At 45.7% G+C, this 27,528-nt stretch overlaps 1 protein-coding gene across 2 annotated transcripts; it reads left to right on the top strand.

Annotated features, from left to right (window-relative positions):
• Positions 1–259: 259 nt before the first annotated feature.
• LOC135914383 (zinc transporter 6-like) lies at positions 260–27,528 on the top strand. 2 transcript variants are annotated; one of them, XM_065447198.2, is made up of 13 exons: positions 260–931; positions 1,207–1,293; positions 2,165–2,249; positions 2,355–2,397; positions 3,446–3,511; positions 4,303–4,383; positions 5,811–5,846; positions 6,993–7,136; positions 8,416–8,535; positions 9,684–9,786; positions 11,272–11,388; positions 21,839–21,943; positions 25,144–27,528. In XM_065447198.2, the coding sequence occupies exons 1-13, from the start codon at positions 863–865 to the stop codon at positions 25,279–25,281; spliced, it is 1,194 nt and encodes a 397-aa protein (XP_065303270.2). In that variant the 5' UTR covers positions 260–862; the 3' UTR covers positions 25,282–27,528. The 2 variants fall into 2 exon arrangements, with proteins under 2 accessions (XP_065303270.2, XP_065303271.2); XM_065447199.2 differs by lacking the exon at positions 260–931 and adding an exon at positions 986–1,136.

Genomic DNA, 27,528 nt, shown 5'->3' on the forward strand with positions numbered 1-27,528 from the left:
GGGCACGCAAGTTGTTACGTCGCTGCGGCGGTTAGAGTTACTATTATATATGCTTTAGTACCATATACAACTCTAAGTTAAAGGTTCGTATAACGCTCGCAGCGGCGTGAGCCGCTTCGTTCCCTTGTACGCCACAACTGCCGGGAACCTACCACACGCAAGGTGCGACCGTGCGCCGCCTCTTGCTACCTCGACGACCTTCCTTGCGATTGTTCGGATAGGGTCACTGTTGGGGGCGCGTAATATGCGCACCTAGCCAGTAGTGCCAATCAGATCACACTGGTACGACAGGTGTTGCGACTCCCGAATTTCATTTTGCGACACGATCGAAGGAACGGTCCTCATTAATATGGCTACATGTAACGCGTCATGGTAGTTACGTAGTTACGATGACGGTAAAAGCGGTTGGGACATCCTTGTGGCTAGATGGCCCAACGGTAACATTTGTTTGCGGTAACTTTGCACTCTATAGTTTGATTTTAGATTAAAATAACTAGGGCAGACTTGCAGACGCTGAGGAGTCCCAGGACGTAAAATGATCAGAGCGCGGTGCAAGTCAATGTGCGAGGGGAGCGCTCTGCGAGGACTGATAACGGTGTCCTGTGCTGCTCCATCCCACCTCGATTCGCAACCTAGTGCAGTGAAATCGAAGGTGTTCTGTGCCACAACACCGCAAGGGGACCGTTACGTTCGTTCTGTGTCTGACATAGAGTATGAAACCATAGAGAAAGTGATGAAACTCTATGGTGACTGAGAACCTACGCTTGTTTTCGTTCTCGTGCAATTGGCTTGGCAGCGCCGCAAAAATGAAAACGCCGTGAGCCGCTCGAAACTTTGCCGACACCTGCGCTTGTGCATCACAATGCAGAACGAGCTGCCGGATCTGAGGCAACGTGTTGCGCCGATGAACTCCAAGGATGAGCACCCTACGGTAAGTTGAAACTAGATGAAACCTGCGCGTGATGATGAAGCGTGCCGGCGATTGCGCGTGCCTAGTCAAGTGTCGCGGGAATCTAGATTTGACTGCTCGAGCGTCCTAGAACTCGCAGCCGCCACAAGACCAAAAATGAAACTAGTGGATACGTGGAGACTATACTTGCGCTGCTGCCATTCACTGCTGTAGTAAATATATAAAGGTATAGATCGTACGTGAGTGAGCATGTCTTCGGTCAGTATTTACTCAAGGCGCCCACATTTTTTTTTCAGGGCCTGTTCCAACCCTTCAGGAAGCCCGCTCTCGGCTTGGTTGGCACCCTCCTGACTGAATTACAGCCTGTCATGAAGGAACCTTCAGTAAGTTTTGCGGCGTGTTGTCAAACGCTTGCGTGAACGCATGACGCGATATAAGTGCTCGTCACAAATGTTGCACTTGTTCGGTCCCGGCTGCGGCGGCCGCATTTTGGTGGGGGCGAAATGCAGATACGCTTGTGTACTTAGATTTTTGGGTGCACACGTTAAAGAACGCCAGCTGTTCAAAATTAACACGGAGTGTCCCGCTACGGCGTGCCTTTCGTGGTTTTGGGAGGGAGAGCCACGCAATTTAATTAATTTAATTTAATCAATCTTACAGCACTTCTATATTTAATTTTATTTACTTACTCTCGTGGCCGTACAGCTAGTTGCCAAAGAGAGGAGCGAAAATACACAAAATAAACAAGACTGACAAAGCAGCAGATATGTGCAGAAAGACTTGAATGCGTCGTGATCGGGGATAAAGACCAGAAGGTGATTCCAGCCTTGACTTGTTTTAGGAATAAAATCTTCAAATTACACTGTGCAGCATGTTCCACTGCCACTTGAACTCATAACTAATTCCTTCCTGCAGAATATAATTGCCTCAGTGATAGTACCTACCACTGCTATGCCGTTAGTAGTAATGACAACTCAACGACACTACTTGCGTGGTTTCATGCCTACAAACTCATTGATGAAAATGGCATGTTAGCAGGAAACATACAGAGATATGCAAGGGCTGTGGCCCAGCTAGGTTCTCTCTATGGCATCAGTGGCAGAATTGTGTGTTGGTTTTCCTTTCATGTTCCTTTCTGTGCTGATGGTGCATGTAATTAGTTATGTGCCTTGTTTTTGTGCACACTACCTGCACCCTAACCCAGAGCTCTGGCAAATAAAATGCACTGAAATATGCAATGTGTCTTCCGTGTAGGCAAAGAAGGTCGTGTGGCTGATGCTAGGAAACATTATGTGTAGCTCCGTTCTGTCGTACTGGAGCCGGTCGTCTGGGAGTTTAGGTGAGATGTATTGATTATAGCGCTTCTCTGTGCTTAAAAATTTGTTTCTCTTAATTTTTCAATTTTCCTATGCATTAGAGCCTAATTCTGCATCTTTTGCTGCAGCTCTTGGTGCTTTTACCCAGCTGACACTCTTTGACCTGCTCTGGTGAGCATTACGTGGTGATATTGTCTAATAGCCCTTGCCATCCTGAAAGGAGTAATTATGTGTGCATGAAAATTGCCAAAATAATTTTGGTAGCAGTGTATGGTATTTCTTGCTTTACAGAACAGCATCAGTCCTTTAGCTTGGAAATGAAGCAAGGCTTAGGGACGGGGTAGTTAATAATCCATGATAACCAGAGATGCAGCACGAAAGCAAGATGTAGCCAACCATTAGGACTCATGTCTTTCACACACAATTTCACAATGCAATTTCCATAAATGAGAATGTCACAGTGCAGTTTCACATGCACTGATTGTGGTGGCTGCGATTTTCACATTTGTGAGCACATAGGGAAAAACTGAATTATTCTTGGCGCCCTGTGTTGGTGAAAGCAAAGTAAATCAATCTAGAAGCTGTTCTCCTGAAATGTTTCTCATGTTTGCAATCTCCCCTCTGACCTCAGTGATGTGCCTGACTGTAAGCATTCTTATTGGCTCCTCGTCCGTGCTGCATGTGCGATTTCACAGGGAAGCTCAGCACCCTCTGTATGTCGAAAAAATTACATGAACGAAGGGGCCGCCCGATTTTCCCACAATTTAAAATTGTACCCACTAAAATGGGCTTGTTGCAGACAGGTGCTTGTCTGTAGTAGAACTCTAGCTTGAGCCAGTTGGTCAGACATGCTGGAACATTGAATATGAAAAAAAAAAACACTAAAAATAAACTGAGCAAGAAACACACATTGACAGAACAAGCACTGACTACCAACTGATTTGATCACCACTTATAACCCCATTCTTCACAAGGTAGCAAGGGTGCATTTGTAGGGTGCATTCAGTTGGGCTCAGCTGCCTACAGAGTTAAAACTTGAATAAACTAGAAGCAAATTGATGTAATAATTTTTGTCAGCTGCTCTCATTGAGATGCAACTTAGTGCTCATGGCAAGTGTTGAACATTTTGCCTACTGTGTTGGCTGCATATTCTGCATGTGAATGTTTGCAACAGTAGCAGTTCTCTGAAGGAATATTTGTTTTTCTCCACTCTCTATAGTTTAGGGAATTGCTTGTTGGGCATGTGGGTGTCTCAGCAAAAGCCGGGACCAACCTACAGCTTTGGGTAAGTCTTGCCATTGAAATATGTATTTGTTTACGTGGTGTGAAGCCGATTCCCTTTGTGTTTGATGAGCCTTGTTCAAGAAGTCATTGCTGCTAATTAGCATCCCTGTCTTCCCGTCTGCAAACTAGTTGGAAAGCAGCGCAACCTTTTGACATGTGTTATAGTTATCTATCGCTTGCATAGTGTTTGATATTTTCCCTTCTTATTTATTTGTTTACCTTATTTACATGTAAATAATGCGGCCACGAACGTAGACTAGAAGGTAGACTTTGGTATATTCTCAGAAAAAAAAGTATGTATTACAGTAATAATGCGTAGAGATGTCACTAAGAAACAGGAAGCACAATAAAAGTGGATGCTTGCTGAGTGCTTTATTCATAGTTTCTGTGAACTTCTATTGCAAAATACAGTAAAAAAACGGGTGCACGCACATTTTACTTGTCACGACTGGCATATTTGTTGGTGAGAACGGTGTCATTTACACCACCAAAGTTATTGGACAGGCTAGAAGTGGCTGTGGCATAATCAAAAATGGTGAAGCTGTCCTCAATTGCTTGTGTTCGAACACACATTTAGTAATTGGTAAAGGTCAAACTGGCAGTTGGTAGAGGTCAAAATCTCGCGGTGCAAAAATTAAGGACGAGTGAACCCTTCATTGAATATGTGACCAAGCAAAGCATTAGCATGAGTCCCAAGTTATCATAATCTATTTTGGTTGAGTTCACATTGTTTTAGGACATTTTTTCTTGCTGTTTAGAGAATGTGTGACACACTTTCTTCTTTCAATCCAGGTACAGAAGATGGGAAGTCTTAGCCATCTTGGCCAGCACAATATTGTCGCAACTTGGTTCGTTTTTAGTGTTGAAGGAAAGGTAAGCACCGTGCAACCAAATTTTGACATAAGTTTGCGACTAGTAACTTTTTGTGCTGTACATCATAACTGCTAGAATGTGCCTGCAAGTTGCATTCCGAGTTATCTGTTCAGAGAGTTTGCATCAGCATACGGAGCTCACAACTGGTAACCCTGACATGAGGGCGCATTAAAGGGACACTGTTTTATTCCACCAGGAATGTTCTAAAGGCGAAGGGGAGATTTCTGAGAAAAGCTGCTGATTGCAGTTTTAAGGGCCTTGTGAACCTCTTTGTGGCAGTGTGCAAATACAAAAAAAAAAAGATTTAAAAGATCAAATACACCTCGATTAAAAGAACAGCACAATTATTGTTTTGCAGTGAACTCTTCCTAAATGACAAAAGTAATACCCGTGCCACACGGGCACAGAAAATGGCATTAACTTCCTAATGCCTTATTGTTTAATGTCATTTTGCGTGGTGCCACACGAGCAAATCAAATTCATTCGACTGAAAAATGCGTACTCTCGACGCCGTAGCTTCGCAAGCCACGGCGTCGAGAGCGGTCGAGAGTATGCATTTCTCAGTGTAAGTGAAGTATTTGAAACATTTAAACCTGTAAGAGACCATTTATACATAACTTTGAAGTGCAATCGGCACTTTTATGAGAAGAAACCTTTTGATTTATGCTAAATAATCTTTGAGAATGCTAGGATTGTTGCAGCTAGCGAAGCTGCGGGAAAGGTTGGCAACCTGTGAAGCAGACGAAAGTAACTTATGGATGGGTTGTATTTGTAGCACGGTAACCTTTGTCGTGCGCAAGCCATTCACGTGCGGTATTTCTGTTTACGGGCTCCGCGTGATAAGACGAACTTCCTCAGGTCGGCGCTGCGATGGTCTCGCTGCGGCAGGCACCATTTTTTTTTTCTGGGATTCGGATTTGACATACATTGGCCACAGTTGCTATAGTCGATTCTAAAATACAGCAAGAAACTCAAGCTAACCGTTCCATAGTACGCTTAGTTTTACATTTCACTGGTTATTACGACAGTTTATACTTGTAAATGCGTAGGTATATTTTAATTCATACCCTAACATTGCTCACTTCAGAAGACGCTGTCATCGATATCATTGGGTCAAACGCCACTAAATTTAGACGTGTGGCAGCGCCGCCAAAAAAAATGTCATTTGGGAACTTAAGGCCTTAACTAATGAATACCATTTTCTGTACCCGTGTGGCGCGGGTATAAGTCATATTAGTACATGCATACACAATCCCTTAACATTGGCAATGAACAAAATGGAAATGATATAGGTACTGTGTACTACAAAACAGCCCACCATACTTAATATGAAAATATGAGTACTATTTGACATTTATAACTGTTAACTTGAGCTAGATTGGTTTATTACACAGGTAGCTGAAATATGACTGCCGTATGTTTTTCAGCTTGGAGAGGCTGCTGGGGCCAGTTGCTGTTCACAGGTGAGGAGGGACGCTGAACATTTTTCTTACAGACCTTTGTGCAGTTACCGCAGGTTTTTATTTGCACAACTATTTGTTGCCATGGCAGAAAGCATTATGATAGGCTGACTGGGTATGAGTGGCATCCAGTTAACTGGTTATTACTGCATGCAACTATTTGATTGTTCTATCAGTTAATGGATTGCAGTTAAACTGGGGCAGTTCCTGCTCAGCAAAACCTGCTCTCATGAGTATGTGAGAGGTTGTCAACTTTATGATCCAAACAATGTCATTGCCTCTCCTGCCCCCATCCTTTCCAGCCTCACAGCATGCATACAACAGGTCTACAGAGTTCACTCTTAGGGGAAACACTTTATTAGCTCTCAAATACCTACGGCAATCTATATTTGGAACGTAATCCCACTGATTAGCCTTTCACTGAAAGATACCTAATCTAGGTGTCTTACAGGTCACTTATTCCCCAATAATTTAGTATGCAAATAGAGGCTTAACCGCAATAATTACTAATGGAGCTGTTGCCCCCGAGTGGGAAAGATGTGTCAGGACAAAGCTGATGTCTTCCTTCTAATGCCTTTCTTGTTGACAAGGCAACAGTGTTTGTTTGTTTGTTTGTTTGTTTGTTTATTTATTTATTTATTTATTTATTTATTTATTATACCACTCTGGCTCTATGGAGGGGACAGTGAATGTATGCGTTTGTATTTCATGGCAAGGACCGGGTTGTCTGCATGATCATTTGTTCCTGTTTACTTTTCTTGTATCTTTAGTTATGTCCCTGTGTACTACCACATAAATAACTCCTATTATCTTTATAATGTCTGTTTTACTTTCTTCTTCGTATTTTCTTATGCTTACCCACATCAACAGTTCAGATCTCCACTGGAAAGTGGATGACAGTTACAATGCCTGCGGCTCTTGTTGTCCTTCCTCCTTTTTTGTCTTTCTATATACAAGAAACTACTGAGGAGGGCTTACAGTAATATTACAGTACTAGAGCATGAACGCAGTGCAGTAACTCATACATGTAGCAAAAATTACGCACATTGTAAAATTTATCCAGGGTTTGTAGAGACCAAATAAGGACTTTATTCCTTGGAAAATCTTTCATCATTGCAAGGATGGTCATGCATTGTCTCCTGTTGTCAGTGGTCGTCTGCTCCCAGGTGTGGTGCTGGGTCTGTGCTGGCACTTGCTGGTACACCTGAGCGTACAGCAGCCATCGCTGGCCAGTGTCCTGCAGACGTCCAGTTCCAGTTGGCTCCAGGAGCATCTGACCGACATTAGTCACAGGTGAGGCTGTGATGAGGGATCGGAAGGTCGAACTGCGTTCTGCAAAATATTGTCCACCATAAAGCCTGGCTCACACAAAAGCGTAAAATTCCCTGATTTTCATAGGGACAAGCTCTTGAACTGCCGTTTATCCACCTATATGTGTGCAATTCACTTAGCCTGAACTTAGCCACCGAATACATATATCCTCGTATAGAGTGAAACCTCGTTAAACTGCAGTTGGCTGGAGCTCGGAAAAAGTGCGTACTAAACGGTAGTACTGCTTAGCTGAAATAGCATGAGATCGCCCACTTTCCTGTCAAAAATGGAGCTCAGTGAGAGTGTGATGAAAGGGCAAAAAACATGCTGTATTTATTCACTTCGCGCGACAAAAGTGTTATTTTCGTATGATGCCCCGGCGGTCTAGCAGCGACGACAGCGGCCTCAAACTTAATGAAGCTGTGAGCCACCTTTTCAGCCAGCTCCCTCTTCTTGGCAAGCACTCACATGGCAGATTCCTCGTTGGCGTTGCATATTCCCCATGCACGGGCGCGGTAGCATTGCAGAAGTCTCGATGCGCCTCTTTCATTGCGAGGTGCTGTTCCCGTCGTGATGATTGCATTTATAGACTGACTTAATGTGCAGCTTCTGTCACTGTCAGGCCTGAATAGCCTGTGCTGTTGCTTTCTGTGTCGTTCTCATCATTGTTGCTAGGCGACACTTCAGCAACAACAGAGGCAACGATGGCGAAAAGTCAAACCTCGTAGCTGACATCTCTTTGCGGTCGCAGCAGCGCTGCCGAGCAACTTCTTTGCATTCCAAATGCCACACTGTAGTCTTCTTGTTCTTGTTCCTGTAGTCAACTGTAGATCCATGTCACGTGCCAGCGCCGACTTCTTTGTGTCACATTCGATTGCACAAGCGATGCCTAATTTTTCTCCTATGCTGAGCACCTGGCGTCTTTTTATCCGAGCTTCGGCATGACGTGAGTCGTTGCTTGCATGACGCCACAACGCTCTCATAGAATAAAGAACCAACTTTAGAGAAGGGAAACTACCTTCCGCAGTGGTACGAAAATAAGCAGCGGCAGCGGGTGGAATTACCAGGGCGGACGCCAGATGGCGCTGCTCAACCAGGAAGCGGAAGTGCAGGTTTTTTTTTTGGAGCAAAATCTACATGTGAGACTTGTCTGTCTGCAATGCCCAAACCTTGTGAGGGGCCATTATATTGTTGCCCTACCAGCTTCCTTCTGGAGAAAAAGTCTTGTAACTGCTACTTTGCTCCTTGTTACTGTGTGCAGCGTGTGCAGTGTGGTACCGGGGCTCTCTGGACTGTTACTGCCCCGCCTGAATCCCATCCTTCTCCTGGGGTGGGCTGAGGCATGTCTTCTCCTGCTCTGCCATACGCTGCTGCTTTCCTAGTAAGTAGGCAGCTTCCTTGGGTGCTAATTGGCACCTTTACCGTCTGTTGGCTAACTACCGTAATGGCATGAGCTATTGCCTGCTGTCCGGACGTTGCCTTGCCCTTTTCCTTTTCAAGCAAAGATGTAATGTGCAATATAAATCACATGAAGAATTTATTATTCTTTTTCAGACAGGGATAACTATGGTGTGCTGATTAATTTGGCACCCAAACTTACCCAAACTTGGTACACAAATGGTAGCGAGATTAGGTCCTATGTGCATGAGCATGTTGTTGCTAGTTGTGTCTGAAGAGTAAGCTTTTCTGAATCTGGTTTTTAGGATGTTTATCTTTGTCTGCACCTCTTTGTCAGCCTTGCTCCCCACTGGTTCTGCGTGCTTCATATACATATTTTTGTATTGAGTCCTACTTTCAGCATCAATTAGGGCCTTTTACGTAAGGTCCTTGTTTGTTTGTGCATGTTGTATGTTGTTTAATACTGATGTGTGGAGGTGCCCTCTCTGTGTCATTGTGAGACATAAGGGAACTTTTTTAAATATGGAGAGACATAGAACAGGTACAGTACCGCTTAGCACATTGCATGATATGCATATACCGTAGACTGGGAGAAGAGCAATGAACCATTGTTGGACGTGTGGCTGAGGTCCTTTGCCTGCTAGTTTTGGTTTTGGAGGAATAATATGACTTTACAATAGCTATGTGGGTGTTCAGTGCTCTTAAATGGTCACCGAAATTCTTGGAAATCAACCTGATAATTCTATTTCCATGCATTTGCACTTGCTCCAGCTGTAAGAGCCTTTCACTGCTTGCATTATGTTCAGAAAACAGTGCTTATTTTAATGTATGTGAATGTTTTCATCTCTGTCATGTGTTTAGATGATTTCGTTTGGTACCTTCTCACTTTTATGTGTAGATATTATCATACAAGGAAACTATACGATTGCAGGTGCCTATGCTTTTTTCACCCTTTGTTTAGAAATTGGCATGTTAGCAAATGACTTCTGTCTCGCTGTATATGCCTGGTCACGTTTCCATTATTCTTTAGGAAAATGGTGACCATGCAATCAGTGCATTCTAGTTGCTTGATCAAAAGTTTTAAATCAAGCATTTTCAAAGGGCTATTGAATGTTGGTTGTTGCGATGCAGTGGCTGGCCGCATGCTGACACTGTGACGGCCGTTCTTCTTGCCATCATGTGCTGCGCTACAATGCTACCCGTGAGCATCCACTGTGCCTGTGTTCTGCTTCAGGTAAGCAGCCGAGAGTCTCCTACTGCCTGCTTGGTCTTTTGAGTTAAATTGTGAACTAAAGGTCATGGTTTAAGAGTGTTGTCTTAATGCAAAGGCAGCTGCTAGAATTTTTTTTGTTGGGATTGTTTGGCAGAATTAGCCGCTCTTAGCTCTGTGAAAAGTTTAAGAGAAATGACAAATAGTGTGCTGCATGTAAGAAAAATCTTGTGACTACTATGCTGCTGGGGATGTTGGGAAGTGTGATCAAATGTATTGAAATGTGTGTGCTTTCATGTGTTATTGATGGAGTTTCTGATGCGTGTTGAAGCCTAACTGTTTGCTTCATGTTTGTCTAGTCGCAGTCTTTCTGTAAAGCTAAGATCTAGCCAGTTGCTCTTGTCGGTGAATGTCAGGGTGTAGAGGTGGTGTGTAGACAGTTAGTAACGTCCGATTTTTCAGGCCCTCTAGAGACCGTGAGAACGCCTGGAAAATCGGATGCATGCCTTTTATGGCCCCCAAGGGCTGAAATTGCCACGGGCACATCTGAAATGCCTCTGAAGGCCTGCCAGTGCGCCTATTAAGCACATTGGTTCTCGTACTGTTAGACGGCTGCTGCATGCGTGTGTTACTAAGGGATACAAACCGTATCCCGTGACAATTGCTCCTGCCCACACTTGATATGCTTCACTGCGTAGCAGTTCTGTATAAGAGGCGATGTTGACCTTTGGAAATGCGGCATGCTTTTCGAGTTTCGAAGCTATTGGCGAGTATTACAAAGGCGGAGTCGGCGCCATTGTTAACAGTGGTGAATTGTTTTAATGAAAAACACGGCACCGAACAGGAAGACGAGTGTTAGCAAACATCGAAGTAGCGAGGCCTAGCGTTGCTGTTTAGGAGGCTACATCTGCCAACGGATCCGCATGCGAGAGCGCTTGTTTGAGATGGCGAGGCAATAAAACTGGCAGCGCTGGTGGCTTTGATTAATGCTGTTTCGGACCTGCTGTCGTGGCAAAAAGTCCACTAAATCGGACGGTGAATATTTTTTGCGTCTGAAATTTCAGGCGTTCATATACATTAACTCTGTTGGCGTATGTGGTGGTGCTGCGAAGTCGACCGGAAAACTTATCGTTGACTGTAGTACTGGTTGCTATTAATTGGTAATCTACCCTGCCTTTACTGTACCATAGTGAATCATCATTTGATAATAGCTGGTCAGTGCTGGAGGTCTGTGTGCAGTATGCTGTGTAGATTGTCATTCTGCATGCTGCAGGTTTTTTCTAAACAGTGCAAAAGTGTTCAGTGGCAGAGCATTTGCAGTGCTTTCGTACTGATTTCTTCTCTTACCATGTTTACAACATACTGCAGTCTTCGTTTGAAGACCAAGAGTTGTGGCCCACTTAAAGTGATCGTAGCGTACTTAGAGGTTAAGGCTCTGCCAAGTGGAAGCCTTGATGACAGGTTATGTTTTGCGTTATTACTGCAAACAGTGATTCTCTGTATGTGCAGACAACTCCACGGCACCTGTTAGGCCAGCTGGATAAATGTCTTCGGGAGGCGTCTACGTTGGATGGTGTGCTGGAATTTCGACACGAGCTGTTCTGGACACTTGCCTTTGGCACACTGGTTAGTAGCTGAAACCTCATTTTACAAACACAATCTTCTTGCACATCGTCTTGAAGGCTTGTAAAGGTTTGTGAATATTTAAAAGGCGATATATTTTGTGGATTGGCAATTGCCCAATCACAATTCAGTTTGAGTCTGACCCTACATAGTTGTTCAAGGTATCTTTGTTTTCTAAGCATGCAAACATACTTACGATGCCTTTGGAACGTTTTAACTGATACATGATTAGAAACTATGCTGGTGGGAGCTGAACCCACAACTTTTGTGTGATGGCAAGTTGTCTTTTCTTCCACTTCCATTTTTGCTTTTCTTTATTAAAAATGTAAAGCAGGATGTCAAACTATAAAAATATGGTGTTTTGGTTCGGATTTAGTGTGCTCCAATTTCTTTCTGGTTCACTTATGGTTGATAAACATTTTTGACAGTTTGCGAACAGGCTCAGCACAGTAAACCTTATCCTACCCTATAACGAAATGCTGCCGATTGCTATTGACTTGTCTCCGTAGTGAATGCCCAGGCTTTCTCAGGAGGGAAAAAATGAATTTTCTGAACCTGAAAGCCCTAAATCAATGTTTCTTACGTGTAACAGCTACAACAGCCATACACATAAGGATGGTCATTTTAGGCAGTGTCATTGCAACAGAATGGTACAGTGGCTTGATGTGTCCTCTCCCTTCCCTGTGTTTGCTTTTATTATCATCCATACTGAGTACAGCCAGAGCAATGAAAATTTGTAGGGGTGTTCGAGCACAAAAATATTCCTAATTCTTTCTTTCTTTCTTTATTAGACCATAAGGTATACAAATCAAATATTTCATCATCCCGCCAAAGCAATGATGCTTTTGAGTGGGACTGGACAGTGCTATGGCCTGAATGACACAGCTTAGTGCTTTAAGAACAGAGGAAACGACTGGAGAAATCGGGCAATTGGGCACAAAAAAAAAAAGAAAAAACGTAAATCGCTTTTGCAATGGTCGTATGCTTTACCACATAGCACGAATTTAATGCAGTGGAGCTGACTTTTCATCGTGTGGCGAAACTGACTTTACGAAACCGGCACATTTGTGCAACAAATGTTTTTTTGCTAAAAATCGGGTGCGTATTAGAATTCGACTTTGTCTAGGAGCCTTAATGTCATTCCTACTTTATTTTTTTATACTACGGCACATAGCAAGTGGGCATGCATTCGATTCCGGGGTGTTAGATTAGGGCAAATATTGCCTATGAATCACGTGTGTATTCTGATGTTTATTTCTGCATCTTGTTTAATTCGGCCTGCAGGATAATTCGATCAGTTTTGACGTACCTGTCATAGTCTAATTAATGGAAGTCGATTGTATATTATTTCATCACAAGAACCAGTGCAGAAGGAAGGTAATGGAAGCCTTATATATTGGTGATGAAGAGGTACAGTGTGTTAGCAAGCCGTCTATTGCCCTTACTAAGAAATAATTGCGGTTCTTAAAAGATAAGTTTCCATGTTAAATTGTATTCCGCCCTAATATAAAGGTTTCTGTTTGTTTTTTTACTTTCAATCTGTTCTTTGTTTGTTTTCTGTTTTTTTTTTACACGTATGTTTATTCTACATGAAATTACTTCTGTAGCATCTGGCTGGTTTGTGCTGCGCGTGCACAGCTTTTTGTTGTAGCCAGGTTGCTGATTGTTTATATATTTGTGTTGCTTTCGAATAAACTTTTAGTTGAAGAGTCACTGCTTATGCTGTGATCCTCTTTTCTTCATTCTCATCTTTTTAGCACTACTGGTTGTCAAATATATCCAAACTTGTACTGTTTAGCAAAGAAAGAAGCCAGCAAGTGACATTCTGCTCGGTTTTCTGCTCCTTGGCTTAATTAAAAGCAAATGAAAACATTGATGCTTCTGAACCATGAGCAAGGACAGTTTGTGCTTAACACTGACAATATTTGTTATGCAACTGTGTGGGGTGCAGAGTCTTGGCGCTAAGTGCTGACGAAAAAGTCCAAATAATGTGTATTGTGCCAGGGAAAAGATTTCCAGCGATCAAAACGCATTGTACTCTGCTTTGAGGTGCCAAACATGCATTGAAACGTGGCAAGTAACAAATGCACATTTTCTGTGCCATTTAGAGCCGGTGTTACCGTGCACTGAGAAGGTGACAGCATTCATTAGTGACCGCAGGGCAGGAATATGCATCTGTGCACCGGCCGTGCGCCATATCGATCTTGGAGGTAATCTCTTCACGGCAAGCTGGAATGGATAGTGCCTTCATACGCACTTTGTTGTTCCCGCATGTCCTAGTGTTGGTGGTTGCATTGTTGGTCGAATTGTTGGCGGTTAATCGCGCATTGCAACTGCTAGTTTGTGGTCATCGAGTGAAATCTGTTAATGTTTGCCTAAGCATGCGTGACACCGATAAAACTAGGGTTCTTACTTTGTGCAGTGTCATTGCAATCACCATCAGTGCTCTGCCTTTCTGACAAAACTGTGACTTTTCTGTTTTTGTTTGTTTGTTTGTTTGTTTTTTTTTGCTCAGGACCAATTCGTGTCTTTTTGCACTTTGCTTTTCAATTTGTGGGCGCGACTGTGGGCACTAAGGGTGGTAAGCTATGGCATCCAAGATTTATGGTGCCGTGCAATGCAACACACACAGATCTTGGATGCCTTGATCCACGTCGATGCATTGCTTTCGGTGCGATCTGCTCCATACACACTGGCACTCATAACTGCGCTATAATGGTCTGACCTTCTTGCAATTTGTTTATAAGTGCTTACTAATAAGATAATAACCGCCGAGAATGCTCTGAGACTTTTTGAAGCTGTTTTTAATGCTGAAACTTAAAACCTTGAATTAACAAAACTCGCGATTTAGCAAAGTTTTTCACGGCAAGTACAACTTCGTTGTATTGAGGTTTGACTGTAAATGCAAGCTTCCCTGCTGAGGTAGCCATGTAGTTACCAGCATGCGCCTATCGTTGATCCCCATTCTCAAACATAATTCAACTTGTGAATCATGGTGATGTTCTCGTGGGGCGCACCAAATGAAAAGTAATTGCTTATGTATTAACAACCTGTTTGCACCCTATACACTTTTTCATGACCATTTCGTGTCAAACATCCAGTGTTCCACAAACATCCAGTGTTCGTCCGGTGCTGTGGTTGTCCCAGCAAAAGCTATTACCATCAGCTTTAGGACTGACCACCCAACAACATCGACATCTGCTGAACTAGCTGCTCTTCGCGCTGCACTTCGTGTCGTCAATCGGGAGCCACCTCGGCAATGGTCAATCTTCAGCGATTCAAAGGCAGCCCTACAATCTGTACTATCAGCTCTGCATCGCGGGCCATTCGAACAGCTCGTATTCGATATTAGATGCCTACTCCATACATCACAGGAGAAAGGACACCATGTGACGTTTCAGTGGCTGCCCAGTCACTGCGGCGTCACTGGAAATGAAGACGCCGATAATGCCGCTCGGGCAGCTCTTGAAGACGCACAAGAAGAGGCCATACCGCTTTCACGATCCGACGCAGCTAGCAGACTTCGAGTGCTTGCACATGAGATCACACTATCTCTATGGTGCACACCAAACAGCCAGACCACCCAGAGCAACCGTCAATACCACCTGCCCTCTTTGATGCATCTCTATATGCCAACTGGACTGCGTCGAAGAGAGGCGACTCTGCTTTATCGCTTATGGCTGGGGGTGGCTTTCACCAAATCTTACTCCTTCCGCATTGGAATGGCCGACAACGATCTCTGTAATGCCTGTCTTTGCGAGGAGACGCTGGAACATGTTCTGTGCGACTGTCCTGACTATAACGTTCAGCGACAGTCCCTGGCATCTGTTCTAGCGCGCCTTGACAGTAGACCATTGTCGCTCGACACGATTTTCACATGCCGCCGACAGAAGATATCGCAGGTGAAGGCGACAAAGGGACTACTTCGGTTTTTGAAAGAGACGGGATTGGACAAGCGGCTGTGAGAGTGACGTCGCGTACCATGCCAGAATGATGGACTCCAACGGACGATGTGTGTGTGCTGCGATATGTGCTCTCTCTCCCTCTCCCCCTTCCCCATCTTTAATCTCCCCCATCCCTCTCCCATGTGTAGGGTAGCAAACCAGTTAAGCGATACTGGTTAACCTCCATACCTTTCCTTCTCCACTTTTTCCTTCCTTCCTTCCTTCGTGTCAAACCGGTCACCATTATATTTTTTCATTTCAGGTTTAGTTTGCATTCAGGCACATTCTACGAATATTGGTACGGATTTGGGTTCAATTCCGGCTTGAATTCTGGTTCAGGTGTAGTTTTCGGTTGTTGTTCAGTTTGACACCCTGATATCAAGCTCCTATTGCAAAATTTAACCATTATTTATAATTTTTACATTTAATTAAGGCAAAACAGTCGAGTGCCCTGATTCTTTCCTTGACTTTATTTGTTTTGACGTAGTTGTCAATAAAAACCGAGCATCTCATTTTGCTGCATTCTTCTTGAAAATCGTTGTTAAGCGCTATCACTTGATTTGTGACACATAGAGGCTAGACAGCACAGTCTGTCATTCTTTGCATGTTCAGTGGAACCTCAATATATTGTTACGTAGGATGACGCAGACGAAAAGCTATGTACAAATATATTTACAAGGAAAATACGCTGCGCTAGGCCAAGAGGCAACAGCCCGCGCTAGCATCTAATCGCCGTCGTCGTCTTCACACTGCTGGCCTTTCGTGATCGCACATATTGTGCCGTAGCACTACCCCCGGCTGCAAAAGCGCCGTCCCGGAGCGACTAAAGATCGGACTCGGAAGCAGTGTAGTAGGCCTTGAGCCTACTGACGTGTACGACATCACTAGATGCCACAGGAGAGGACGAGGTTGAGCCCACAGGAGCAATTTCGTAAGTCACAGGCGTCACCTGGCGCAGCACGCGGTAGGGCCCTGTGTATCGCGAAAGAAGTTTCTCTGAAAGTCCGACGTGACGAGAGGGCGACCACAGGAGCACGAGCGCACCAGGTGAAAACTGTACGTCACGGTGGCGGGCGTTGTACTGACACTGCTGAGTGGTCTGTGAGGCCGTAAGTCGAGCACGGGCAAGCTGGCGTGCATGGTCGGCGAGGGCGATGGCGTCGCGTGCATACTCGCTTGTTGAGACCGCAGCAGGAGGAAGTGCCGTGTCTAGGGGCAAGGTAGGTTCGCGACCGTACAGGAGATAAAAGGGAGAAAATCCGGCGGTGTCGTGCCGGGAAGAATTGTACGCAAATGTTACGTAAGGAAGGGCAATGTCCCAGTCATGGTGGTCCTTGGAAACGTACTTGGCCAGCATATCGGTAAGAGTACGGTTTAACCGCTCTGTCAGGCCATTGGTTTGAGGATGGTATGAAGTAGTCAGTTTGTGTTGAATGGAGCAGGAACGCACAATGTCAGCGATAACTTTCGAGAGGAAGTTTCGACCACGGTCAGTAAGCAGCTGTCGCGGGGCGCCATGAAGCAAGATAATGTCACGCAAGAGAAAGTACGCGACGTCAGTGGCGCAGCTGGTAGGGAGAGCCCGAGTGATGGCGTATCGGGTGGCGTAATCAGTCGCGACGGCTACCCATTTGTTCCCAGAGGATGACGTGGGAAAGGGACCGAGCAGGTCTAATCCAACACGAAAGAACGGTTCCACAGGGACGGTGATCGGCTGGAGATGACCGGCAGGTAGCACCTGAGGTGTCTTCCGACGCTGGCAGGGATCACAGGCAGCAACATAGCGTCGAACGGAGCGAGCGAGACCAGGCCAATAGAAGCGGCGGCGGACGCGGTCGTACGTGCGGGTTACCCCGAGATGTCCTGCAGTGGGTGCGTCATGCATCTCAAAGAGCACAGCCTGTCGTAGATGTTTTGGCACGACAAGAAGAAGATCAGGGCCATCAGGGAGGAAGCTCCTTCGGTACAGAATGCCGCCCTGGAGGACATATCGGCGAACGGATGCGTCGGTAGGTGTAGAGCGCAGACGCTCGATGAGTACTCGCAGCGATAGGTCTCGGTACTGCTCATCGGCGATGTTAGCGAAGGCAGACACAGAGAAAATGCCGTCGGCGGTACTACTGTCGGCGTCGTCAGGCTCGTCTACCGGGTAGCGAGACAGGCAGTCAGCGTCCTTGTGTAGTCGGCCAGATTTGTAGGTGACAGAGAACGAATATTCTTGGAGGCGTAAGGCCCAGCGACCAAGTCTTCCTGAAGGGTCTTTCAATGAGCATAACCAACAAAGCGCGTGATGGTCTGTGACAACGGAAAAGGATCGGCCATATAAGTATGGGCGGAATTTCGCAACCGCCCAAACTAGGGCCAGACACTCACGCTCAGTGATGGAATAGTTGCGCTCCGCGGGTGAGAGGACCCTGCTGGCGTAAGCGATAACACGGTCGTGGCCACGCTGGCGTTGTGCTAGTACTGCTCCAATACCGTGACCGCTGGCATCAGTACGGACTTCGGTAGGCGCAGAAGGATCGAAATGGGCCAGAACGGGAGGCGTTGTGAGAATGTCGATTAGATGAGAGAATGCAGAGGCCTCGTTATCGCCCCACTGGAAAGGAGAGTCTTTTTTCAAAAGGTCGGTTAGTGGTCGTGCTATGGCGGCGAAATTCCTCACGAAACGGCGGAAGTACGAACAAAGGCCGATGAAGCTGCGCACATCCTTGACACACGTCGGAACAGGGAAGTGCGTAACAGCATGGATCTTGCCTGGGTCCGGTTGCACTCCGTTCGCGTCAACGAGATGTCCAAGGACGGTAATCTGGCGACGGCCGAATTGGCACTTCGATGCGTTGAGTTGCAGACCGGCTCGCCGAAAAACGTCCAGGACTGCTGAGAGGCGCTCGAGGTGCGTAGCGAACGTTGGGGAGAATACGATAACGTCGTCCAAGTAGCACAAGCACGTGGACCATTTGAAACCGTGAAGAAGGGAGTCCATCATGCGTTCAAAAGTGGCAGGAGCGTTACATAGGCCGAACGGCATCACCTTGAATTGATAAAGACCGTCGGGTGTCACAAAGGCAGTCTTCTCGCGGTCGAGATCGTCCACGGCAATCTGCCAATAGCCGGAGCGAAGGTCAATAGAGGAGAAATAGCGAGCACCGTAGAGGCAGTCAAGGGCGTCATCAATCCGAGGTAGGGGGTACACGTCCTTTTTGGTAACCCTGTTAAGGTGCCGATAATCCACGCAAAAGCGCCATGAGCCATCCTTCTTTTTTACCAGCACAACCGGTGACGCCCAAGGACTACATGACGGTTCAATAATGTTCTTGGCAAGCATTTTGCGAACTTCTGCGTGAATAACTTGACGCTCAGCTGGTGACACTCGATACGGGCGGCGATGAATAGGAGGGGCATCACCGGTATTAATGCGATGTTTGACAGCTGTAGTTTGGGCTAAAGGACGATCGTTAAAGTCAAAAATATCGTGGTAGGAAAACAGAACGCGGTAGAGTTCACGAGCGTGCTCGGAGGGCAAGTCGGGGGCAATCATTTTCCGTAAGTCAGCGATGGAACAATTTGTCGACTGCGATGGTAGAGAAGTATCGGATGAAGTGTCGTCTACTGCAATGGATGCTACTGAGTGATCCTCGAACGAACAAAGCTGGGCCAAAGACATCCCACGTGGCAGCACTTGTGTCGTCAAGCCAAAGTTGACCACTGGCAGGCAGACGCAATTCGCCGTAATAGATAAAACTGTATGGGGTACTGTGATCCCGTGTGTAAGGAGGACGTCTTGCATAGGAGCCGCGATGTAGTGACCGTCGGGGACTGGTGGGGATGACACTAGGTCAACGTAGGTCATTGCCGAAGGTGGCAAGCGAACGAAGTCGGCGGAACTGAGGCGACTGGAGTGTGGTTCAGTAGGATCCAGAACAGGCAGGTCAAGGCGGAGAGTACTGGCGGAACAATCGATGAGAGCAGAATGTGCGGAGAGGAAGTCTAAGCCGAGGATGATGTCGTGGGGACAGTGGGCGATGACTGTGAATAGCACGATTGTTGAGCGATCGGCGAAGGAGACGCGGGCGGTACACATACCAATTACGGGGGCTGTTCCGCCATCGGCGACACGGACAACAGGCGTCGTGGCGGGCGTGATGATTTTCTTGAGCCGGTTACGAAGGTCAGCGCTCATTACGGACAAATGCGCCCCAGTGTCTATGAGAGCAGACACGGAAACACCGTCGACATGCACGTCAAGAAGGTTCAGATGAGTGGGCAAAGTCAGTAGAGGATTTGGCGGCGTAGGGAGCAATGCAGCGTCACCTCGAGGCGCTGCATCGTCTAGTTTTCCGGCTGGGAGCGGCGCCCGAAGGGAGTCGGCGAATAGGAGCGACGGGGCTGGGGAGAGCGAGATTGTCGTCGTTGGGGCGAAGGCGAACGAGAATAGGGGCGGTTCGTTGCAGGAGAATCAGTGGCGGCATTATCGGAGCGTGCGGCATAGGGACATAGGGACGAGAAGGGCCACTTGAGGGGTGAGCGTAGGCAGTATAAGTAGACCGGATCGGGGAACTCCAGCGACTACGACAGTGCCGAGAAATGTGCCCGATTCGATGGCAGTGGAAACAAATAGGCTTGTCGTCAGCAGTGCGCCACTCAGATGGGTTGCGGAAACGTGGTGGGTAAGAAGATGCGGGACGGGGCGAAATCGAAGAAGCCGGGCGGGTATCAGGGCGATGGGCCGGGCGGGTATCAGGGCGATGGGCCGAGCAGATGGTGTGAAGACCCATGTTTTCAAACTCCTGGCGGACAACTGCCTGGATCAGTGAGACCGTGACTGCAGATGTGTTGGTGGGACTGGAGTCGAAGGCAGCCGGATAGGCGGCCTCGATCTCACGCCGGACGATCCTGGTAACATCGGCAGTGTTGTTTGGACGAGGAGCGTCGGCACAGGAAGATGTCGCTGGGGTGTTGGGCAGACGGGCAAACTGCTGGTCAATACGTCGGCTTTTGGCGAGTTCCAGGCGGCGGCACTCTTTTATAACAGCATCCACCGTGGCTACGTTGTTGCAAACGAGCAAGTTGAAGGCGTCATCGGCAATGCCTTTGAGGATGTGGGAAACCTTGTCTGACTCAGTCATGTGGGTGTCAACTTTGCGGCACAGAGCCAAGACGTCCTGAATGTACGTGACATAGGGCTCTGTTGACGTCTGCACACTGCCGGAAAGCGCCTTCTGCGCGGCAAGTTTTTGACCGTAGGGGTTGCCGAACAAGTCTCGAAGCTGTGTCTTAAGTGAATCCCAACTGGTGAGCTCATCTTCGTGCGTGCGATACCAAACTCGAGGTGTGCCACCGAGGTAAAAGACTACGTTGGCGAGCATAATAGTAGGGTCCCACCGGTTATTGCGGCTGACGTGTTCATAGAGGCTGATCCAGTCATCGACGTCTTCCCCATCGTGGCCCGAGAATACGCCAGGATCACGGGTAGTGGGGAGAGTGATGTAGGTCGTCGAAGGGGCAGCAGGTGTCGGAGCCGGCGGAGTCGGGTTGTCGTCGCCGGGAGCCACGAAGGAAGGCTCGACGTACCGTCCACTGCGAAGCTCCGTGACGAGGTACAGGGAACGTCCACCTCCACCAGATATGTTACGTAGGATGACGCAGACGAAAAGCTATGTACAAATATATTTACAAGGAAAATACGCTGCGCTAGGCCAAGAGGCAACAGCCCGCGCTAGCATCTAATCATCGTCGTCGTCTTCACACTGCTGGCCTTTCGTGATCGCACATATTGTGCCGTAGCAATATCGACTGAGTAAATCTGAAGTGTTTCTAACCAGTACCAGCATGTAATGGGCGCATGCATATAAGGAATATTGGATATAACAAATGTATTTTATGGTGAATGTGGCTTCGTTAAAACAAGGCTCAACTGTGCTAGCATACTATGCCCACATGCTGCAGTTCATTGTGTGCTGACATTGTATACGGAGGCCAGTGATTCCTTAAGGCTTTTGGCTGTCACATGGCAGCATGGCGAACAGCCTGGCATGTCGGACCTCGAAATAATTTCGTAAACTAAGTGGTGTTTAGATGGCACTGTGTGTCATGGTCGCAGGTTTGTCTTTTTCGGGAATAAGCATGGTAGCTTTACTGGTCTTCGATCAGTGACCCCGCAATGTTGTATATATCTGCTAGGGCTGTTTTCTTTTTCTTCCCTACTTATCTTCTTTTTCTGTGTCAAGCCTTCTGTAATGACTTGATTGCTAATGTGTGGCTATTTATTCTGTGGCTGTGAGTCTGTGCCCATTATTGTATGCATATCTGGGGGACCTCTTGGCATATTCTTGGCACTTTGTTTAAATCCGGTGATGTTCCTTGAGGCTTGAAAGCAGGTGAACACTGTCTTGATAGCTTTCCAACAAATTGTTTGCCCTTCTATTGGGGCTTCTGCATAGTGCTCTGGGCATTGAGTTACTTCCTTGAGATTGACGTCGCGGTGTGGCATCTTTCTCTGCTTGCAGGCTGGCTCGGTTCATGTTCGTGTCCGGAGGGATGCTAATGAGCAGCTGGTCTTGGCGCACATTGTGGATCGCCTCTCAGGCCTGGTGCCAGACCTGACTGTCCAGGTTGGTACTCCATGTAGTGCCGCAGTACACATGTCCCTTCTTTGTTTGCTGTCAGTCGTGGAAGCCTCTCCATTCCATGGAACTCCTTGTTCTAACAGATAGCTCCTGTATTCTGTGTGCACCCATAGAAGCCCATGCACTTGTGCACTTGTTTCTGGCTAGATTCCTTCAATAGCGGACAGTGTGCTCAAGAGGTTCATTGCGTTGTCTTTGGCGTGTTCACATGGTGTGTCATCTAGATCAAGCCATGCATAGGCTTCATATTAACGCGTATTTCTGAATATGAAGGTTAATTGTTCGATGTCAAAATTAACCAGTGTTAAATTAACCAGATATTACTTCATCACCTCCTTGCCTTACCAGTAAACTGCATTGTTGTGAATGCACTTCAGCAGCAGCCCAGAAGCACAAGAAGAGTGAGAGTTCATGCTGTCTTTGTGCACCTGCCATAATACAAAGAATACCTGCAGCGTGTGCATTGAGAACATAAAGTGAAAGCAGTTTGGACATAAATGTCAACACAGCACCTTCATGAACATTGCTGGGGAAGATGAGATCATTGTGAAAATATACCGTATTTATTCAACTCTAGGTTGATAGTTCTTCTTCAAATAATCATATACCAAGCTCTAGGGTTGGCTCAGATTCAAGGTTTTTTTAAAAATGTGCCAGTTTTCAATTGAAGTTGATAAATATGGTGCATAGCTAGCGCCATCTAGAAAAGTCAGTAGAGCTCTAGATTAGGGGGACGGAAGCATTGGGGCCCACTAGCGCCATCTCCTGTCATAGTAGGAGCAGGATTATGCCTAATAAGTGTACTGGCAGGCTTTAAGATTTTTCGGATGTGCCTGTGGTGATTTGAGCCCTTAGGTGCAGCAAAAAAACATGCATTCATTTTTTTCTAACTGGCCAATTTTTTGGACGTATTCGCGGCCCTTAGGGAGTCCAAAAAATAGTACATTGACTGTACAACTGACCAAGAGGATGCCTCAACTGGTCTGTGGGGTGAATGTGCGGCGGAAGGAGGACGAGAACAGAAAGGACTTGCACATTCAGGAATGAACAGGAAAGGAAGCGTGCCGCCGCTTCTTTGAAGGAGCTTGAGCTCAAAAAACCAAGTGTTGGCTAACGCCGAGATGCAGGTGTCCCTCATCCAAACCAAAATAAACTGTTGAATTAAAGCAGTGAAACGCAGCACTGTGGCATGGTGCGGGGGCTGAGAGTATGTAAGGACAGTTGAGGTTGACTTACCAGCTTTTGAGAGAGAATCTCACTTGTGACGAAGTTTGGGTCTTGTACCAATGAGCTTGCTATCAGTTGGTAGATATAGCTCATATTCGAAGATATTTTCTTCTGAAATCATCTCATTTTTATTCATATTCAAGAATGTTTTACTCAATTTGTAATGGGTTTACTATTTCTACTTCTGTTTTCGTGCTGAATAAAATAAATACTACTCCTTATTATTCAAACTGGATTAAGTCATTTTTAAAAAATAGTTTTTAACATGCTTACTAGCATTGAGTGACATGGTGTCAGCCCGTCTTGACATAAAACAAAGCTCTGTGTCACTTAGGGAATTTTGCAAAGGCACTCGGGGAAAACCTGGAAAGCTCTGGGAATTTGAAAATGTCAAACTTGGTACATACCTTGGAGATGCATTTAGCGTGTGCCACAATGGGGGTGCCGTTTACTGTTTGAATATAGTGCACTGTTCGAAAATGACACCGATAAGGAATATAGCAACGAGGCTAGCAGCGATGATGACATTGAGTGAGCTCGGCATGTTCATTATTCAATAAATGCTGATTTCATTTTGCAAATGCTGTCTTCGCTATTTTGCTTAGCCTTCATTAGAGGCAAGTTTTTCTCCTTTTTTTTTTGCTTCAGACTTTTGACGGTCGGCTAGAATTGGGGCCGGCGTAGATTCGAGTAAATACAGTACCACGTCTGAAAATATACCATGCTACTGATGGTTTGCAGAAATGTACTGGTGATAAGTGTTGCCCAGGAATTCGGCAACATTTCTATGGTGCGTTATGGTGGCTTGATTGCCACCACCACTGCAGATGAATCCATGGTCACTACATTTGTGATCATAGATGGCAACCACGCAGCGCTGAATGTATGTGGCTAATACAACGTCATGCATAGTGCTAGAACTCCACAAAGCATTCATTCCTATCCTAATACATGTCTGCATGTTTGCGTGTGCCTTTTTGGGTCTGTGTCTAGGTTGTACTTCTTTAGTCATAAAAATTGCCTTCCCTTATGCCTTCTCCGGCTTCATTGTCTCTCTTCAAATCAATTCCCTGGGATCCCCGTATTGTTTTCTTTGTAGTCAAATAGCAAGCGTTCTCAGTGTTTTCCTTATAGTACATTGAAATCCCGATAATTCAAAATGTCCTAATTTGAATTGTCAGATCATTGGAACCACTCTAGTGGTCTCGACAATGTATTATGTATTTGAATGGTGGAAAACTCCAGCGAATTCGAACTCCAAAAATCATGCAGCAGTTATGTTAAATAAAATTTATTGTTCCCATAGAGCGCTTTTTGGACAAACCTGAGGCAAAGGCTAAGGAAGATTCAATGTGTCGCTAGCTACCGTGATGTTGTGTGCCCTTGAAAATGACGAGAAAGACTCCAGGGCAGCCAGAGACCGAATCGGAGCCGCTCTGCATGCCCTCCATTCCCATCCAGCTTGAAAGGTGCATGAAGGAGCGTCCAGTGTGCACTTGATCACGTTATCAAGCACCCTCACCTATGCCCTCCTAGCATGTGCTCGATCGCGTTAGTGTACCCCCCTCCCGTTCTCCTAGCACCTGCTTGATCACCATTACCACACTCGATCATATGCGGGAGGATGTCACTCATGCGTCATGCCACCATCGTTTTTAACTCACTCTTACACGTTTCCCTTGCACTCGCAGCAAGCGACGTATGAGGCGAGATCTTACCGTTCTTGACTGTATATGGAACCTACACTTCCTCTCGCACATGCCGTTGTGCGCTGATGGAGGAACGATATTAGTTTTTCAATGCGAGCCCAGTAACAGTTTGGTTTTGTATGCTGCATCGCACAATTATTCAGGCTTTGTATTTAAGTCCCTCTCCTTGTTGGAACTCCGTTTTATTCGAGTAAATTTTCGGTCCCCCTGGAGTTTGAATTAACAAGTTTTTTTTTTTTTTTGTTGCAGGTGTTCAAGGATGAATGGGCATGGAGCCGAGCAGCTCCTTTCCATCCGTCACGAGACCAAACAGCTGGGCTTGAGAGACGGGAATCACTTGGTAGTCAGTCTGCCCTGCATGTGGCTGCTGCGCCAGTGAAAACGTGATTTTAGTGCCGTTAGGTGCGGAAAACGCGATGCAAGGTGGAGTTTCTCTGTGGGGGAAGTGAGAGAACTGCAACTGTCAGTGCAATTTCTGTGATATTAAGCTACCGTCCGCATATATTAAAACTTGAATTGCAGAAAGAAAAACATTGGAGCACCTGTTAAGCATAATGGTCATCGGAATGTGACATTCAGGGTCTCTGTAGCCAGTTTCTAAGCAAAGTGCGTTTCTGAATGCACGTTTTGGAGCCTGCATGGCATCGCTGTATATCGAGCCTCAATATAAAAAGCATAAATATAATGAATTATTGGATATAATGAAGCAATTAATGTAAAATGTTTATTGCCATTATCAGCGTGTAACATATATGTGCTTATAATGAGTACTATAGTATTTGCTCGCATAATGATTGCACTTTCTTTTTTTAAAAATATTTATGCAAATTTAGGGGTGCGATCATTACACGGGGTAAATTTTCTACTAAAATAATTTTGAGCACTGAAAATGCAAACAAGTCTGCGGGTCAGAATTCTTATGATAGCTATCATGAACATAACCAAAAATAAAAGCTGGGTAAGGCTTACCTTTGTAATAAGTGCACACATTACGTAGGCACTACATGGAATTGTACATTGCCCTTCTATTTTTATCATTCAATAATTGCCCCTCACTTTATTGCGAGTCTGAACCTAAACTGTCATCAACGCTAGATGCCTTCCGGCAGCACGATTGCCATGCTCCAGTGCATAGTCAACAGCCTTAAGCTTAAACGCGGCCATAAAACTCGCATACCACCCCATGGGGAAATGGCACCGAAACAAACAACCACAGAGCACACCACCGCCTTGCAAAATGCAAAAATGTGGTGTCCATGGGAACGCGTCAGAACGCACTTGCTGCGGGATGACAACAGGTCAACCAACAGGTGGTTGCCGCTGTAACAGTGTGGGACATCAGAACAAAAATGGTGCCTGATGTAGCAAGCCAAACGCATTTTTTTTTCCTTGTGAGTACATTACGCATATTGAAACAGTTTCCTCCGTATCAATAATGAAGAATGTTGTTAATATCAGCAGATACACAGCAATAACATAGCCATGTCCACTTTGAGGGGACAGGATCAGAAATGGGTGCGCTCAGCTGCCACTGACAAACACATGGCGGACATGCTGCAAGAACTGTGGTATTCGTCTTCACTACAATCCTAATACGGCATGCTTCCGCTAAGAGTGAGTGACTATCTCAGCTGTGTTATAAGCGCCGGCATATGAATAGGGTACACTTCTGCCACATCGGTGTAAATGTGGCTACTGTCCCTGCCATTCGCAGTTTGTTGTGTGCTCTAGAATGCAGATGAGAGGAATCGAAAGGCACCTTCTTTTTTTTTTTATTGTTGTTGACCACAACCAATATAAAGCCAACAAATAATAAGGCCAAGGCAAGTTTGGTTGTAGATTTATTTTTCACGAAGTGCAAGAAGTGATGGAGGGAATGACATGGGGTATCTCCTTAAGAATCTGTATGGTGGTGCGTGCAGTCCGCTTGATAAATCTTGAAGAGTCGTTTGCATAGCATTCAACAGATGGTAAGCACGATCGCCATCAGCTAGACTTGGAACATGCTGTGTCACTGCGGCAAGTTCGCGGTGTGATCATTATGTGGGAATGTACAAAAAAAAATCAAATTTTGACAACAAAATTCAGGGCTGCGTTCATTACGCCAGTGAACGACATTGGGTATTGGGTATAACAAAGCTTTTTTCGTGTGAGGTGTAACTTCTTTACAGTGAGATATGACTGTAATGCAAATGCCGGCGAACCTGGAAATGTAAGGACGCGTTCCAGTCATTTCAATTTTTTTTATTCACACAGATTGTCACATGGCATATTATAGTTAAATGTGTGTAGGCCTTCCCTGTAAAGAAGCTGCCTAAGCGTCTGGACTTAGGCTGACAGTACATGTTTTGCAACGGAGACCTGCAAGGTTCTGCCATTTTTTTCGTGCCAATCTTGTGTTGAACACAGTGGCCCCGTCCAGTTGGGGACAGCAGTGTAACAGCTTCAGTTCTGTTTTGAGCCTGTGCCATACATTACATTACTGAAGTGTGTATTCTTTGGCCTTGTGCAAGAATGTTCTTGTGCTTGTTGTCCTTTCAAATGATTGAGAAGACTCTTAATGTTGCAGAGCCCCAGTTTCTGTTATCACTGCAGATGTTACAGTATTAAATGCATTTTTTTTTTTTTACTGGA

Source organism: Dermacentor albipictus, chromosome 7, assembly GCF_038994185.2.
Source record: "Dermacentor albipictus isolate Rhodes 1998 colony chromosome 7, USDA_Dalb.pri_finalv2, whole genome shotgun sequence".
NCBI lineage: Eukaryota > Metazoa > Arthropoda > Arachnida > Ixodida > Ixodidae > Dermacentor > Dermacentor albipictus.

Coding starts and splice junctions, on each gene's coding strand:
- LOC135914383 (XM_065447198.2), top strand. CDS start 863: ATGCAGAACGAGCTGCCGGATCTGAGGCAACGTGTTGCGCCGATGAAC. Junction 932..1,206: donor CCAAGGATGAGCACCCTACG/GTAAGTTGAAAC, acceptor TTTTTTTTTCAG/GGCCTGTTCCAACCCTTCAG. Junction 11,389..21,838: donor CACTTGCCTTTGGCACACTG/GTTAGTAGCTGA, acceptor CTCTGCTTGCAG/GCTGGCTCGGTTCATGTTCG.